We start from the raw sequence: 18,400 nt of genomic DNA, 5'->3' as shown, positions 1-18,400 counted from the left end.
ATCTCAGCTAATATCTTTTAATAAACCTGACAAAATTGCACAGGCAGCTGGGCTCAGACACAACATTAGTGTGGCATAAGAGCATTGGGATCCAATGGAAAAAGTCCCCCATGGTAAAACACAGGATAATTAGATAGCAAGTTGGGGGCTTCCTTCTTTCCCTTGAGACTCCAGGTTTGGCTGCCAGCAAGTCAACTGGGTAAGCTAATGGTCAACTCCAGTATGTCAACAGAACATTCCTAATATCAAAATCAATAATAAGCAGAGGTAAAACACGGTTGATAAATATTCAGCTTGTGGTAGGAGAGGGGGGGGGAAAAAAGTATAATGGAAATGTTTAAATATTAAAAGTAGCATTTCTAGTACAGTTCCTGTAGCAGAAGCCTTTTACTCTTCTTTGCTCTTTGTTTTTGTTCCCCAGGGTCATCTTGCTAGAAGATGGCAGTCTCAGGCTCTACAACATCACCAAAGCAGATGCAGGGGTGTACACTTGTATAGCAACAAATCAGTTTGGAGCTGCCAGAAATTCTGGGAACCTGATTGTAAAAGGTACTTTTATAATCTTTTTGTGTGTGCTTGATGAATTTTAGGAAATATTTTTTTCTTCACTGGGATGCCCAAGCCTGTGCCAAGCAGTGCTACTACTGCCAGCTTTTTACTTGCAGTTAAAAGCTGACACTGAGCTCTCCATTGCTTGCAGCAAAGAAAAAACTCATGACCACACCACTCTGAGGATCAATTTGTGTATCAGGATGTGTCGGTGTGAGCTGAAATTCCCCCCCCCCCCCCCCCCCCCCACCAACAAGTAACCAGGCTAGCCCAGTCTGGAAGCAAATGAAGGCTGTATTTACAAGCAGAGTCTAAAATCTACGATGAAATCCAATGAATATGTACAAATATACAAAATTCACAACATTTACAAATATATACAATCAACAGAAAAGCACAACCAATCTCCCTTTGCTTCCCCCCAAGGGGACCCTCCCAAAGGGGGCCTCCCTCTCCCAGGAGCTTCCCCCCAGACCCCCCTGGACAGAGAAGCAGAGTTAGTTAAGCAGAAAGTTGTTAACTTAGCTGCCAAGGTCAGTGTGTTATCTTCAGCCAGAAGAGAAGAAGAAACAGCAGCCAGACAGCCCAGCAACTGCCCCCACCGCCGAACGCAGAATGTGCCGAATGCCTACTTTGTTTTGGGTAATAGTTCTTAAACATTTCTATCTATCCAATGGAAGTGTTTAGAACAATCGTTATTTTGCTTTCTTACACCCAATAGTGACTTATTTACATTCTTTCACTTTCTCTGTTCTGAACTTTGCAAGGAAAAATTAAAAAGACAGTTTCAAACCATCACACAGGAAAAAGAAGTAACATTAATAATGGCATTTGTTCTGCAGCACTATTGATGTGTCACAAGTATGGCCTGCAGGGTTATTCTCCTTCCCTTCAAAACTGCACCTTTGGCTCAGCTCCTGCTGTAACCACACACTCCAGCTCTGCTCCCAGTTCGGTGATGCTCTGCATGGGGTAGGGGGCTATCTTCCCTGGAGTATTCATGGAACAGTTTGGGTTGGAAGGGACCTTAAAGCTCATCTAGTTCCAACTCTCTGCCATGGGCAAGGACACCTTCCACCAGACCTATTTGCTCATGGCCCCTTCCAACCTTAGCCTTGAACACCTCCAGGGAAGGGGCATCCACAACCTCCCTCCCTGGGCAACTTGTGTCTCACCACCATCACTGTCAAGAATTTCTCCCTGATCTCCAGTCTAGATCTCCTTCCTTCCAGCTCAGAGCTGTTACCCCTCCTCCTGACACTACAAACCTTTGTAAAAAGTCCCTCCCCAGCTCTCCTGCATCCCCTTCAGGTACTGGAAAGCTGCTCTAAGGTCTCCCTGGAGTCTTCTCTTCTGCAGGCTGCACAGCCTCAACTCTCCCAGCCTGTCCCCATAGGGGAGGTGCTCCAGCCCTCTGATCATCCTTGTATTTTTCACTCTTCTTTGAAACACAGTGGGACACGTGGTAGGACATATTAAAATACATTTATTGCTCCAAGTTTTTGGTGTGCTGGTGGAGAGTCTATCTCCATTAACAAAAAGACATTGTCCAAATTTACCTCTCAGGTGGACTCACCCAGAGCTGCGGGATATGGAAAGAGAGATTGTTTAGATAGAAATTCCTAAGAGCAGAGCATGAAATACTATGATCTGATCTTTGATCACTAACAGAAAGGGGGAAAAAAGGAAAACTGAAGCAAACTCAGTATGCTTTTTTTTCCCCCCTCCCCTCTGTGCTCTGCAAAGTCTTCTCAATACAGAATTTTTCTTACCAAACCATTCATATTTGTTGATCTTAAATGAGAACAAGTTAAAAAGTGAAACTTCTGAGCTCACAGTAATCATATTGATCAATTCTGCAAGACAGCTAACAGTAATATTGGCTGTAGTTACAAGAGCACATTATTAAGTCTAATTTGTAACTCTCTCTCTCTCTTTTCTTTTTTTTCCCCTTAATATTCTTGTTCTCGATGCCTTCAGAACTGCTTCTGCAGCCTGCAGGCACAACCTCCTCCCTAAGCCACTGCATCTGGCAAAGATCTTTTTCATGATCATGTTATGAAAGTGCAATCAGCACTGATGCAGTGCAAGGTGTGCTCTGAGATGATGTTACAGCGGAGCTAGCAATGAACAAACCAAGAAGTTTAGGGTGCAGGCAGCTCTGCCTTCATTAAGGTTCTATAGCATTTCGCATATCACATCCATCCATCCTAATGGAGCAAACATGGGGAAGTCCTGTTAAAACATGACCAAAATATTGTCTTTGGCATTTATGAAGTTTATTAAAACACTGAGTAACAACATGGTGTAAAAATGATCTTGTTTGCAGGGAACATTTGTTTTTGTTTCCCCTCTGGAGAAGTTTTGGCTGTTCAATTATAGGCCTCATTGCTTCAGCATTATTTTCAACTGAAATGTCAGAACTTGGAAAAGCATATCTAATGTGCAAATTAAGTTTATTGCTGCTCATTGAGTTGTTTATTCTTTGTGTGAGAAGTCTTTATTATACCTCCAGCACTCTCAACATCTTCTCTGTTTTCTCCTCTGGAATGGGATTTGCCATGTAATGAGTGCCTGCAGTTGCTAAGCAAGATAGATAGATAACATGGAACCAAGAGCTTTTAAGAAGCTTTTAAAAACATTTGAGGTGGAAATCTTAAAGACAACCCCATAAAAGAAGAAGAAAATGTCACACCAGTGAACCTATTACACATCTGTGGTGTCACTGGATATGAGCAGGCTAGAAGAGGAGATACAAGAGGACAAGAATAACATAAAAAATGGAGTAATTTGTTTGTTGTTGACTACTAAAACACATACCTTACACATAACCCTGGTGTAATTCACAGGAGGACAGACCCCAGTGTAATTCAGAGGAAAGACTCCAGTGTAATTCAGAAAAGGACAGACCCCAGTGTAATTTAGAGAAGGACAGACCCCAGTGTAATTCAGAAAAGGACAGACCCCAGTGTAATTTAGAGAAGGACAGACCCCAGTGTAATTCAGAGATGGAAAGACCCCAGTGTAATTTAGAGAAGGACAGACCCCAGTGTAATTCAGAGAAGGACAGACCCCAGTGTAATTCAGAGAAGGACAAACTCCAGTGTAATTCAGAGATGGACAGACTCCAGTGTAATTTAGAGAAGGACAGACCCCAGTGTAATTCAGAGAAGGACAGACTCCAGTGTAATTCAGGGAAGGACAGACTCCAGTGTAATTCAGAGAAGGACAGACCCCAGTGTAATTCAGAGAAGGACAAACTCCAGTGTAATTCACAGGAGGACAGACCCCAGTGTAATTCAGAGAAGGACAGACTCCAGTGTAATTAACAGGAGGAGAGACCCCAGTGTAATTCAGAGAAGGACAGACCCCAGTGTAATTCAGAGAAGGACAGACCACAGTGTAATTCAGAGATGGAAAGACCCCAGTGTAATTTAGAGAAGGACAGACCCCAGTGTAATTCAGAGAAGGACAGACCCCAGTGTAATTCACAGGAGGACAGACCCCAGTGTAATTCAGAGAAGGACAGACCCCAGTGTAATTCAGAGAAGGACAGACCACAGTGTAATTCAGAGATGGAAAGACCCCAGTGTAATTTAGAGAAGGACAGACCCCAGTGTAATTCAGAGAAGGACAGACCCCAGTGTAATTTAGAGAAGGACAGACCCCAGTGTAATTTAGAGAAGGACAGACCCCAGTGTAATTCAGAGAAGGACAGACTCCAGTGTAATTCACAGGAGGACAGACCCCAGTGTAATTCAGAGAAGGACAAACTCCAGTGTAATTCAGAGAAGGACAGACCCCAGTGTAATTCAGAGAAGGACAGACTCCAGTGTAATTCAGAGAAGGACAGACCCCAGTGTAATTCAGAGAAGGACAAACTCCAGTGTAATTCAGAGAAGGACAAACTCCAGTGTAATTCAGAGAAGGACAGACCCCAGTGTAATTCAGAGAAGGACAGACCCCAGTGTAATTTAGAGAAGGACAAACTCCAGTGTAATTCAGAGAAGGACAGACCCCAGTGTAATTCAGAGAAGGACAGACCCCAGTGTAATTCACAGGAGGACAGACCCCAGTGTAATTCAGAGAAGGACAGACCCCAGTGTAATTCAGAGAAGGACAGACCACAGTGTAATTCAGAGATGGAAAGACCCCAGTGTAATTTAGAGAAGGACAGACCCCAGTGTAATTCAGAGAAGGACAGACCCCAGTGTAATTTAGAGAAGGACAGACCCCAGTGTAATTTAGAGAAGGACAGACCCCAGTGTAATTCAGAGAAGGACAGACTCCAGTGTAATTCACAGGAGGACAGACCCCAGTGTAATTCAGAGAAGGACAAACTCCAGTGTAATTCAGAGAAGGACAGACCCCAGTGTAATTCAGAGAAGGACAGACTCCAGTGTAATTCAGAGAAGGACAGACCCCAGTGTAATTCAGAGAAGGACAAACTCCAGTGTAATTCAGAGAAGGACAAACTCCAGTGTAATTCAGAGATGGACAGACCCCAGTGTAATTCAGAGAAGGACAGACCCCAGTGTAATTTAGAGAAGGACAAACTCCAGTGTAATTCAGAGAAGGACAGACCCCAGTGTAATTCAGAGAAGGACAAACTCCAGTGTAATTCAGAGAAGGACAAACTCCAGTGTAATTCAGAGATGGACAGACCCCAGTGTAATTCAGAGAAGGACAGACCCCAGTGTAATTTAGAGAAGGACAAACTCCAGTGTAATTCAGAGAAGGACAGACCCCAGTGTAATTCAGAGAAGGACAAACTCCAGTGTAATTCAGAGATGGACAGACCCCAGTGTAATTCAGAGAAGGACAGACCCCAGTGTAATTTAGAGAAGGACAGACCCCAGTGTAATTCAGAGAAGGACAGACTCCAGTGTAATTCAGAGAAGGACAGACCCCAGTGTAATTTAGAGAAGGACAGACCCCAGTGTAATTCAGAGAAGGACAGACCCCAGTGTAATTTAGAGAAGGACAGACCCCAGTGTAATTCAGAGAAGGACAGACCCCAGTGTAATTTAGAGAAGGACAGACCCCAGTGTAATTCAGAGAAGGACAGACCCCAGTGTAATTTAGAGAAGGACAGACCCCAGTGTAATTCAGAGGACAGACCCCAGTGTAATTTAGAGAAGGACAGACCCCAGTGTAATTCAGAGGACAGACCCCAGTGTAATTCAGAGAAGGACAGACCCCAGTGTAAGTCAGAGGACAGACCCCAGTGTAATTCAGAGAAGGACAGACCCCAGTGTAAGTCAGAGGACAGACCCCAGTGTAATTTAGAGAAGGACAGACCCCAGTGTAATTCAGAGGACAGACCCCAGTGTAATTCAGAGAAGGACAGACCCCAGTGTAAGTCAGAGGACAGACCCCAGTGTAATTCAGAGAAGGACAGACTCCAGTGTAATTCAGAGAAGGACAGACCCCAGTGTAATTCAGAGAAGGACAAACCCCAGTGTAATTCAGAGAAGGACAGACTCCAGTGTAATTCAGAGAAGGACAGACCCCAGTGTAATTCAGAGAAGGACAGACCCCAGTGTAATTAACAGGAGGAGAGACCCCAGTGTAATTCAGAGAAGGACAGACCCCAGTGTAATTCAGAGAAGGACAGACTCCAGTGTAATTCACAGGAGGACAGACCCCAGTGTAATTTAGAGAAGGACAGACCCCAGTGTAATTCAGAGAAGGACAGACTCCAGTGTAATTCAGAGGACAGGGAGGAAAATAGATCCACTAAGCATATATCTTATAGATCACAGGATCACAGGATGTTAGGGGTTGGAAGGGACCTCTGGAGATCTTCCAGTCCAACCCCCCTGCCAGAGCAGGACCATAGAATCCAGCAGAGGTCACATAGTAACACATCCAGATGGGTCTTAAAAGTCTCCAGAGAAGGAGGCTCCACAACCCCTCTGAGGAGCCTGTTTCAGTGCTCTGGGACCCTTACAGTAAACAATTTCTTCCTCATGTTGAAGTGGAACTTCCTGTGCTGTTGTTTCCATCCCTTGCCCCTTGTCCTCTCACAGGGCACAAATGAGCAAAGGCTGTCACTGTCCCTTCCTTCCTGACACCAAGCCCTCAGATATTTATAGACATTTATTAGATCCCCTCTCAGTCTTCTCTCCAGACTCAACAGCCCCAGGTCTCTCAGCCTTTTCTCATAAGGCAGTGTTGCAGTCCCTTCACCATCCTAGATTATAGATAACAGGTTATGGATAATAGATGATGTTTTGTAAGAAGAAACCTTTATGTTCTGGTATTCCAAAATACCAGGTTGCCAGAGGGATTCCATAGAACACATTTCTTTCAAAATCCTTAGCTTTTATATTCCTGAGATGTTCACAGGTAAAGGACCTCTGGATCTTTTTGCTTATTCCTCCTAATAGCATTCTCTACCAGGATTACAGATCTCTTATTTCTGATCTCTTTGAACATGTGGTCAAATAATGCCACAAGAAATTACAGGACAGATCTAATGAGGCACCAATAATATTATTGGAACCTGCTGATGAAGAGAAGTTTCAAAACATTCCCAACCACTTTCATTCCAGCCAGCTGGAGCTAATGGCTCCTCCCTCTGCAACAGATGACTGGCTTTGATGGAGGCGTCCAGATAGGACATCATTTTCTATTTGTATTCTATGGATTTTACAATGCAACTGTTGAATCTGATTGCAAATTCTACGCAACCTTGTTTGTATCATCCTTGCTTGCTCTTACTTTGACCTTTCCATGGAAATAAATTGATTTTATTTATAGCCTCTTACTTATTTATGGAATGCTGTAATTGTACACAATGCTTTGCAGAAGTCAAAATGCACCCATCCCTGTGACCAACCATCCAGTACAGAGAAGCAGGAGTTGGAAAAGGAGGTGACATGAAGTCCTATGGCAGTAGAGGTGATGAGGGTCTTGTGAAGGGTAGGCTTTTGGAAGAGGATTTTGATTGACAGGGAGTACTTGGCAAAAAAAAATCACTAGAGGCACAAAGTTTTATTAAAGTTGAATGAGCTCAAGCAGAAAAGGTGAGTTTCATCCCTAGTATAGAAGCCTTGATTTGGAGTTTTGGGAGAATACCCAACTCAAAGGGTATCTCCAGGCTGCCACCAAAGCAGTGCAAAGCAGATACACTTGAGTCATCTTTTAAGCAAGGCAGCTAAAATACCAGCAGCAGTTTATACCTGGGAGCAAAGAGCTCACCTTAGGTTTTGGAATTTATCCAAGCAACTTCAAAGCCACAACCTGTAACCACTCTTTATTCCTATCCATATGTTGAGCTTGCCAGTGGAAGGCTCAGAGAACATACTGTTGACCATCTGATTGATAGACATTGTAGAAGAGCTTCATTAGGGCCAGTCCTCCCTATTCCCAGGGCCAGTTACACCATGAGGGAGGCAGGAACTGAGGAGGTGACCTTTGCAGTGATTTCAGAGGAGCCAGTTCCCACTCCCTGGTTCTCCCAGCTCCACTGCACAGGTCAGACCTGGAGGCTACATAAGGTTGGAGACAGTCCAGGCTGACTTGCCAGACCCTTCAACACCCTCTTGTAAATCAGGCATAACCTTCTGCATCATTTATGAGAGAATATGTGTGGAGACTTCTCTCCTGCACAACTAAAGGCAGAGCAGAAAAACCCCAGATGGAGTCTGGAAGAAAGTGAGTCATAAACATTCAGAGCAGTGTAGAATCCCTGCTTTGAGCTGGATCGTGGCATCTAGGGGAAGGATTTGCTTCTCTAATGCTATATTTCATTGGCCTTAAGAGCTCAACGTAGAGATGCACATGGTTCAGAGGTTTAAAGAAAGAGAGAGTGTTACAAGATGACTCTGGAGGAAGATCTCATGAATTTGGAGAGCCATATCAGGCCAGAAAATGATGCTTCTCAACCTGCTACTGGGAAAGAGAAGTTCCAGCTACCACTAAAAGCAACTTTCCAATTTTTAACATATACCAGGATATTATTTCTTTTTGCTTCTTTTAACATACACAACATATACGACATGATTTGCTTCTTTTAACATATACAACATAATTGCAACTAATAGAATTCCTCTCCTCCAAGTGTTACTCATGCAGTGAGAACAAGTAGAAGGAGGAAAATGAAGAAAAGAAAACTTTGTGGAAGTCCTCTGCAGTTCCCAGATACTTTTCAAAACTATCCTCTAAAGTTACCTGCACTTCCCAATGGAATTACTTCATCTGAGATTTATGGAGCCAAGCCCTCTGCCAGCCTGTGCTGAAACCAGTGGAGTTGTGCCAACAAAGAGTATGGCCCTTGAATCATCTGGAATTTATTGCATCTGACACACTGCTTCCAGTCAGAGGAAGAGATTTCTCTAACCTAATGATCGAGTGTCTTTAAGACAGTCATCTGAGGCCTTCACATTTTCTGCAGCCCTTGACTTCAGACAGACTGATGGAGCTGCCACAGTGATAGCTTTGCATGGCTGTGAAGAGCAATCAGACAATGCAGCAATATCCCAGAAACCACCTTCCAAGCCTGGGCTGTAACTCACACTGAGAACCTCTACCACTCTTGTAATGATACCAGGAAAAAAAAGAAAACACCAAACAACATCTAGTTTGTCTATAACAATAAAAAATCAGACAAATTATTTGTTTTATTTGGAAAACCTTACTTGATGCCTGCAGCAGGTATATCACTGAAGCTACTGAGTTTTAGTTTTAGTTTAGGTTAGCAAAAAATCGTAGAGTCATTAAGGTTGGAAAAGACCTCTGAGATCATCAAGTCCAGCCATCACCCCCACCAGAACACTAAACCATGTCTGAATTGCTATGCACATACATATTTTGAATTCCCACATTCAACCTTGTTTCTACTTGGCCACTGCCATATCAGTCCCTCCTCCAGTGAAACTCAGATGCTGGGAGGAGTATATCAAGTTCCAGCCTATATTGCCTGTCTGTACCTACATATTGTTCACCTACTTCAAGGAAGGTGACAGCTGGAATGAAAACATGTGTGAAGGGAAGGGGCTGGAACCAATGCCTTGGTAAAACCCAAATCCTGACTCATAGTATTGTTGAGGTTGGAAGAGACCTTTGAGATCATCAAGTCCAACCAAATTTTCAAGTACATTTCTAACACAGAATGTTAAGGCAGAATGAACCAATGCAGCTTGTGCTAATTTTTTTCTTCTCCTGTTGCAAGAAAGATCTGGAGGTGCTGGAACAAGCCCAGAGTAGGGCCACGAGGATGATTAGAGGGCTGGAGCTCCCCTCCTGTGAGGACAGGCTGAGAGAGTTGGGGTTCTTCAATTTGGAAAAGAGAAGGCTCCAATGGGAGACCTTATTGTAGCCTTCTAATATTTGAAGGGGGCCTACAGGAAAGCTGGGGATGGACTTTTTAGGGTGTCAAGTAGTGATAGGACTGGGAGGAATGGATCCAAGCTAGAGGAGGAGAGATTTAGATTAGACATTAGGAAGAAGTTCTTCACCATGAGGGTGGTGAAACACTGGAACAGGTTGCCCAGGGAGGTAGTGGAAGCCTCATCCCTGGAAGTTTTTGAGGCCAGGCTCTGGGCAACCTGATCTAGTGGAAACTGTCCTTGCCCATGGCAGGTGCTTGGAACTAGAGGTCCCTTCCCACCCTGACAATTCTATGATTGCTTTCAGAATGTATTCATATTGTTCTGTAGATTCTGCATTCATTTTATTCATGTGCCTCTAAATTCTCACTGTTTCGTAACACTTCCATGCATAAAAGCTTTATTTAATGGAGTTACTTACAACAAAGTGGTTGTTATCCTTAATCTATCTGCCAGTCATCTCAAAAACGTGAAGCCATACAAAACTATTTCTCTCCCCTTCAGCAAGCTACAACTTCTCTTCATAAGAGCTGCAAGTTTGTTTCTTGTAAGGATTAAAAAAAAAAAAAAAAAAAAAAAAAAGATTGCAGAAATAGTTTTCCTGTCTGTGAAAGACTCCTTTGAAGCTGGAACATAAGCAACACTGTGGTAAACTACCACTAACATTGGTATAGATTAAAGATCTTAATGCATAAGGCGAGTGGAGATGAACAGCAATTTTGCTTCTGCTGCAGTTTCTTGTAAGGAAAGATTTTCAAGCTTGAAAAAGCCTGGGCATATTTTTAACAGTCTTAATAATGAGGTCTGTACTTTTGGAGCTGAAATCCTATCTGTTGACTACAGGCTCTCCAAAGCAACCTAGGACTAATTTAGCCTCTTGCCTCTGATGTCTGCTTGCTCTCCGAGGCTCACGGCATGCTCATTGTGTTGGTACTGGGCTGCTCCCAGGTAAAAATGTTCCCAAACCATCACTCTATTAGGGATCATTTTCTGCATTATGGAACATTTGGGCCAATTTGAAACCATTTTGTACCCAATGGTACAAAACTCATTCAAAACCTCCTATTTTTATAAGCATTTTAATAGAAAAGTATGTTATTATGGGTTGATTTTCTTTTTGTCTCCACAGAAAGGACTGTGATTACTGTCCCACCTTCTAACATGGATGCAACAGTTGGAGAAAGCATAGTCCTTCCATGCCAGGTGGCTCATGACCCCTCTGTTGATGTGGGCTTCACATGGTCATTCAATGGCAATAGAATTGATTTCACCAGAGGAATACATCATTTTGAACGCATTGGAAGGGTAAGGTTCTTAACCCCCTCAAGTGCTTAATGAACCTATTTGCCAGTCTTTGGATGGCCCAAGTATTTATCACCATTCTTCCAGCCCTCTTTCTATGCAATTACCTGAAAGGAAGTTGTAGTGAGGTGGGGGTCAGGCTCTTCTCTCAGGCAACTTGTGATAAGAAAAGAGGGCATGGCCTGGAGCTGTGCACAGGTTGGATGTTAGGAAGCACTTCCTCATGGAAAGGGGAATTGGACCTTGGAGTGGATTGCCCAGGGAGGTGGTGGAGTCGCTGTCCCCACAGGTGTTTAAGGAAAGATGGGATGTGGCACTCAGTGACAAGGTCTGGTTGATGTGGTGGTGTTAGGTCATAGGCTGGACTTGATGACCTCAGAGCTCTATTCCAGCCTCAAGGGAGAGCCATGAGGATGATTAGGGGACTTGAGCACTTCCCCTATGAAGAGAGGCTGAGAAACCGCTGGGGGTTTAGTCTTGAGAAGAGAAGACTGAGAGGGGATTTCATCAATGTGTATAAATATCTGAGGGGTGGGTGTTAAGTGGAGCAGGCCAATCTCTTTTCAGTGGTGAGAGAAGGAACAAGGGATACAAACTTGAACATAGAAGGATTCACCTCAACATGAGGAGAAACTTCTTTATAGCAAGGGTGACAGAGCACGGAACAGGCTGCCCAGAGAGGTTGTGGAGTCTCCTTCTCTGGACACATTCACAACCAACCTGGATGCATTCCTGTGCAGACTACCCTGGGTGATCCTGCTTGGGCAGGGTTGTTGGACTCAATGATCTCTGGAGGTCCCTTCTAACCTCCAGTGTACTATGATACTATGATTCTATGGCTAATCACTGTTTCTTTAAAAGGGCTGCAGATATTTATTATTTCTTTCTTAAATTTCATAAAGGAGCTTGGAGTTATTTGTGAAGCCCTAATAAAAATGTCCACATGAAAGAAACTGATGATAGCTATGAATATTTTAATTCCAAAGCTGAATTTTTTATTAATATTGAGCAATTTATAAAAAATGTCCAGTGTGGAAAGCATGTTGTGAGTGATTGGTTTACTTTCTTTGTATCTCCAGGAATCTGTTGGGGATTTGATGATAAGAAATATTCAGCTTCATCATTCAGGGAATTATGTGTGCACAGTACAAACAACTTTAGACAGCCAATCTGCAGCAGCAGATATAATTGTCAGAGGTATGTCTGTTAAACATAGACACATCTGTCTTTTGGAGGAATCAGAAGTTCTTACCATCAGCTGTTGTTTAAATGATTGCTAGAATATCTCTTCAGCACTTCAGTAGTGAGATGGTCTAGATGGCAGACCTTTGGCACCAAAATTGGATTGAGATTCTAACCAGCATGATCTTAATGTGCAGCTAACCCAAGGAGATCTCTGCAGTTCTACCATGGACATTTGGGAGGGTAAAATTTCTGGCCACACAGGTTCAGTACCAGAAGGAGGCCTACAAGAAAGCTGGGGAGGGACTTCTTGCAAGGGCTTCTAGTGATAGGACAAGGGGCAATGGTTTGAAGCTGGAAGAGGGGAAATTTGGACCAGAGATAAGGAAGAAATTCTTAACAGTGAGGGTGGTGAGACACAGCAACTGGTTGCTCAGGGAGGTTGTGCATGCCCCTTCCCTGGAGGCATTCAGAGCCAGGCTGGATGAGGCCTTGAGCAACCTATCCTGGTGGGAGGTGTCCCTGCCCATGGCAGGGGGGGTGGAACTGATTGAGCTTTAAGATCCATTCCAAGCCAAACTATTCTGCAATGATTCTGTGAAATATGGCCAAGGCATAAAGAAGTCCTCTACTTTCAGCAGACTACTGCCACCAGCTTCTTGCTGGGCATCTCTGGGTCACTGTGCAGACTGGGGGAAAAAAAAGAAGAGACTTGATTCTTTTCCACTATTTGAAGATAATCTGACAAATTATTTTCTGTGGTCAACTAACTAATCATTTAACTGCCATGCTATGATGGGAGCAGATCCTCTAAATCCTAGCAGAAACCAGAGATCTGCACAGTGCACCATTTCCCATTTTTTTCCAAGTTTTGATTAAATTCCATAGGAAATCTGAAGTTGTTGGCTGGTTCAGCAAAAGACATCTTGGGTAACTTTCTTTGTCAGACAGAAAAACAAAACAAAAAAAAAATTCGTTTGTTTGTAGTTTTTCTGTCAGTAACCTAAAGACATTCATTTTCCTGACTCCAAACTCCTGCCCAGGGGATTTGTGGAGTCTCCCTCTCTGGAGATATTCAAGACCTGCCTGGATGAGCTCCCGTGGGATCTGGTATAGGTGATCCTGCTGTAACAGGGGGGTTGGACTGGATGATCTCTTGAGGTCCCTTCCAACCCCTACCATTCTGTGATTCTGTGATTAATTAGAAGAATGCAATACATTAAACAGAAAAAATGCATTTAGGAATTGCGCTGCTTTGATGAAACTGCAGCTTCATGAATAACTCCACTGACTTGACAAAGTCAGAGTTGCCCAACTCACTCCAGCAGCGAATCCTCTCTTCCTAATACCTTCAGCTTAAACTGCTAATCATATCAGGCCCCCCAGGTCCACCAGAAGATGTTAAAGTTGAACATGTTTCTAGCACTACTGCTGTGTTGTCCTGGAAGTCTGGAGTAGATAACAACAGTCCAGTGCAGATCTACAGTGTGCAGGTGAGGACTCCATTCTCAGTTGGATGGCAAGCAGTTGCAACAGGTAAGAGACTTGAGATTTCCTTCTGCTTTTTTTTTCATGTACCATTGATTACTCCAATAATACATCATCACTGAGATGTCTGTTTTGCCTTTAGTTCCTGAAGTCATTAATGGGAGGACTCTCAAGGCCACAGTGGTTGACCTAAGCCCTTGGGTTGAGTATGAGTTCCGTGTGGTGGCCAGCAACAGTGTTGGAATTGGGGAGCCAAGCACGCCTTCAGCTCTACTGAAAACTAAAGCAGCAGGTAAGTCCCTAGTGTCTGGCAGGTTTTCTTCCATGCAGATACCTTGCCAGCTCCTGGTTTGAGAACTTCACTGCAGCAGAGCAGAGAAGGGTTAGTTATAGATCTGTCTGGCAGTTTGGTCTGTGGCTGCTAAGGCTTCATGGCAGCAGACCTGAACTGGTGATGCAAGGGATGCTTGGCCATGATTAGAGGCAGCACATGCTTTGCTCTCTGATTTGGAGATAATCAGGCCATCAATCAGAGAACCATAGAATGGTTTGGGTTGGAAGGGACCTTAAAGATCATCTAGTTCCAGCCCCCCTGCCATGAGCAAGGACACTTTCCATGAGACCAGACTGTTCAAGGCTTCATCCAGCTTGGCCTTGAACACCTCCAGGGAGGGCAATCCACAACTTCTCTGGACAGCTTTTTCCAGTGTCTCACCACTCTCACTGGAAAGAATTACTTCCTAACCCTCAATCTAAATCTCCCCTCTTCCATCTTCACTCCATTGCTCTTTGTCCTGTCACTACCAGCCATTATAAAAAGGCCCTCCCCAGCTTTCTTGTAGCCCCCCTTCAGCTACTGGAAGGCCACTCTTAAGATCTCCCCAGAGCCTGGTCCTCTCCAGGCTGAACAGCCCCAACTCTCTCAGCCTGTCCCCATAGGGGAGGTGCTCCAGCCCTCTGATCATCTTTGTGGGCCATGCTTCCTCCTTTTGGTATATGCCAAAATACAGCTAATCCCCACAACCTTTCATTCAAGAAGCTGGGGAGCAGCACTTCTTTGCTTTCAGTCAGAACCACGTTTGTGCCCTGCTCAGAGGCCTGCCCAGGAAATGCTAACGCCAGCTCTCTGGCATATCCTACCACAAGCATGAAATACTTTTGCTGCAGAGGGTGTTTGATATCTGAAAATCAGCAGGGACAGGATATTGGCTTTAACTGGAGGAAATAAATTACAGCATCCAAAGTCCAGCGAAGCTAATAGCTTCCACTGACTCCAGGGCAAGATCCTTATTGTATGTCTGTCTAACCTTTACACATTTATTGTCTGGACCTTTGAACCTCCTAAAAAGAAGATTCATTCTTGAATGACCCACACAGTCAGTCCTTTGACCTACTTAGTTTGGTACAATTTATTTGAAACCCAAACCTTTTTTTTTTTTTTTTTTAATGTCTCTCCCAGCCCACTCTCTCCCTGCTATAAAATCAGTATTTGTAGGACAGAAAACAGTAAAATGGAAGCAGCTTTTAAAATCCACTTTCTCATCTCTCTCTGTTTATCTCTGAAGTTTGGCAAGTTGCAATTCAAGGCAGAAGTCCAAATAGAGTATTGTACAGGAGACAGAAGACAATACATGTGTCCAAAGGAATGGGGAGCCACTTGTTTCTTACAATACCTGCAATATTTGTCCCAAGGCAGAATAACTTCAAAATATATTAATTCAGATTAAATTCTTTTTACTCTTGTTGAAGGAAAGACTTATACTGAGGTATTGATGCCAAAAATAACCATTTGATCATTAGAACACCAATTTTGTTAGATTTTATCAGCTCTGCAGATGCAGAGAGACATCATAGAATCACAGAATCACAGAATCACAGAATCACAGCATCACATGATCAACCAGGTTGGAAGAGACCTCCAAGATCATCAAGTCCAACTGATGATCCAACCCTAACTAATCCACTAGACCATGGCACTAAGTGCCTCATCCAGGATTTTCTTAAACACACAGTTTTGGTTGGAAAAGATCTCTAAGATCATTGAGTCCAACCATTACCCTAACACCACCATGGCCATTAAACCATGTGCCAAAGTGCCATGGCCACTTGTTTTTTGAACACCTCCAGGGATGGTGACTCCACCATCACCCTGGGCAACCTATTCCAATGCCTGACCAGCATCAGTCTTAGCAGCAGTCAGAACTGCTTGGCCAGTGTGGAACAAAGCAGACTGCAAGCTGCTCCCAAGAAAAGGGAAGATCCTGAGAGCCTCCAGCCTGGAAAGATGCACTGATCCTGCCTGGACTTAGGGCTCTGGGTACATGAACTTTTATTCCAGCTGCAAACTAAGAGAAGCTTTCACATACAAAGAGTATAAAGACAATGTGAAAAGGGAAGGCCAAAGGAAAACTGGAGACATGAAGAGGTCAGCTTTGCAAAATTTCCCAACAGAGTATCTCAGATTCTTTTTTCTTTTCTCTCCATTACATGATGGATTATGATGTCAAAATTAGTCTTGAGAAGGTCCTTCTTGCTGTTGGGGGCTTTGTAAAGAGTGGTATTCAAAACCACCTCTAAAGGCAGGAAAGCTTTCATCTTTTAAAACACTTTTTTATTAGAGGGATTTGCAAGGCTGGGGCTAGAACAAAACAATAAAATTAGTATTATTTATCATGCCAACAGCACACGGAATGTTACTTCCTTACAGTGAGGCACTGTCTGAGGCTTAAAAAAAAGCAAGAGAAAGACTCACTTCAGGTTTTAGTTGCTTAACCACTTCACTGCTGTAAATCACTCCAAAATACTGCTGTGCTGTGGGAGAACGAACAGCTTATCTTTATTTTCTTTCTTCTCAAATCAGAATAGGAAGCAACACGCTCTGACAGAGTGGACAGCAAGAAGCTGGTCACAAAAGGGTGAATTTGCACTTGGCTGCTGGAACAGCTCTTTTGCCAGCTGAAATCTGAGCATTAGTAGATTTGTGCATGCAAATGAGCCCACTGTTCATTTCATTAAAATGGAGCTGAGAATTAATTGAGCCTCTGTTGGTGCACTCAGCTGTAAATTTTCATCTGTTTCTCAACTATGACCCAGTTGAGGCTCTGCTGAGCAGCAGTGCATTTTTTTTCCACTGCATGCATTTAACATGTGAACTAATTGAGCATCAACTGGTTCATGAAACAGTGAAATACTAGGCTTAAAAGTCTGATTTGCCTTGGGTTTTCTTGTCTGGTTGGTTTGTTCCTTTTTTATTTCTTTTTTTTTTTTTCCCTTTAATTCTGTTCTTTTCAGTCTCATATTATTTGCCTCTGATGTGCACCAAGATACTGATCGGGAGTGACACAGCTGGAGACCTATGCTAAACTCTCCAAAACAATCCACTCTGTTTACACTCACACCCAATGTGATGCCTGGACAAAAAGAAATATGGTGACATTTCTGTATTTCTAGAAATAGATGAAATGGATGAAATCAGAGAAAGATTGATATGTGTGCTGGTATCTAGAAAGGATAGTGGCTTCACATAAATGTCTGAGAATTGAAATGGATGTTGTTTTCATTGCCCCTCCTAGGGCTGCTCTAATACAGGGTGGAAGAGACAGAATCATAGAATGGTTTGGGTTGCAAGGGACCTTTAAAGCTCATCTACTCAAACTCTGCTGCAGTCAGCAGGGACATCTGCAACTAGAGTAGGTTGCTTAGAGCCCCAGACCATCTGACCTGGAATAATTCCAGGGATGGGGCATCTACCACCACTCTGGGCAACCTTGGCCAGTGTCTCACCACCCTCAGCATAATAAATGACTTCCTTCTCTCTACTCTAAATCTCCCTCTTCTAGTTTCAAACCACCACCCCTTGTCCTGTCACAAAAGGCCCTGCTATAAAGTCTGTCCCCACCTCATGGCAAAACTTACCAAAAATCTCTGAAAAACCTTTTACCCAGCCTGTTTCTGATGCTGTCTTCAGCCCTGTCTTATCACCTCCAATACTAAGATAGTGAAAGCTGAATGAAAGGAACAACAAAACACTCCTGAAATGCCTAAAAATAGCATCAAGGGGGTTGGAGATGGCAAGCAGCATAAATGCCCTCTTCAAGGGAGGTCCTGTCTCAGTTCCAGGGCTCTCCTCTCTTTCTTACTTCTCCAGCAGCTGAAAATGAGCATGATGTCATCCTGGCAAGTAGACCTGCACTGAAGTGTACAGTAAGAACAAGGCTGGTCTGTCTAAATTCCATACATTACATCACAAAGCAGTTCCCCCCCAAAATGTGGCTATTTACAGGCTAATGGGGTAGAGGTCTTGATGGATATATAGAGCAAGAAGCAAGAAATGCCTTTTTTATTTCCTTGCCTTGCTATTTGAGTGATGAGAAACACCTTCAGCCTGAAACACCAGCACATCACTTGACCTTGACCTCCTACCTATGGTGCCACACACCTGGAGCAGCACTGAGGAAATCAAGCTGCAATCAGTGAACTTTTGGGCACTTGCAGTGTCAGAAGCTGGAGAGAAGCAAATTAAGAGTTTGGAATTTGCTAAGAAA

The 18,400-nt window shown here is 43.5% G+C and overlaps 1 protein-coding gene across 1 annotated transcript in view; it reads left to right on the top strand.

Moving 5' to 3' along the window:
- CNTN6 (contactin 6) overlaps positions 1–18,400 on the top strand; it is a 117,010-nt gene that overhangs the window by 86,620 nt on the left and 11,990 nt on the right. Inside the window, exons 10-14 of the mRNA XM_054387631.1 lie at positions 422–549; positions 11,014–11,189; positions 12,266–12,383; positions 13,746–13,904; positions 13,999–14,148. Of these exons, the coding sequence (XP_054243606.1) occupies positions 422–549; positions 11,014–11,189; positions 12,266–12,383; positions 13,746–13,904; positions 13,999–14,148 (731 nt within the window). The remainder of the gene's footprint in view (positions 1–421; positions 550–11,013; positions 11,190–12,265; positions 12,384–13,745; positions 13,905–13,998; positions 14,149–18,400) is intronic.

Source organism: Indicator indicator, chromosome 15 (genome assembly GCF_027791375.1).
Source record: "Indicator indicator isolate 239-I01 chromosome 15, UM_Iind_1.1, whole genome shotgun sequence".
Taxonomy (NCBI): domain Eukaryota; kingdom Metazoa; phylum Chordata; class Aves; order Piciformes; family Indicatoridae; genus Indicator; species Indicator indicator.
This window is presented reverse-complemented; position numbering and strand designations above follow the sequence as displayed.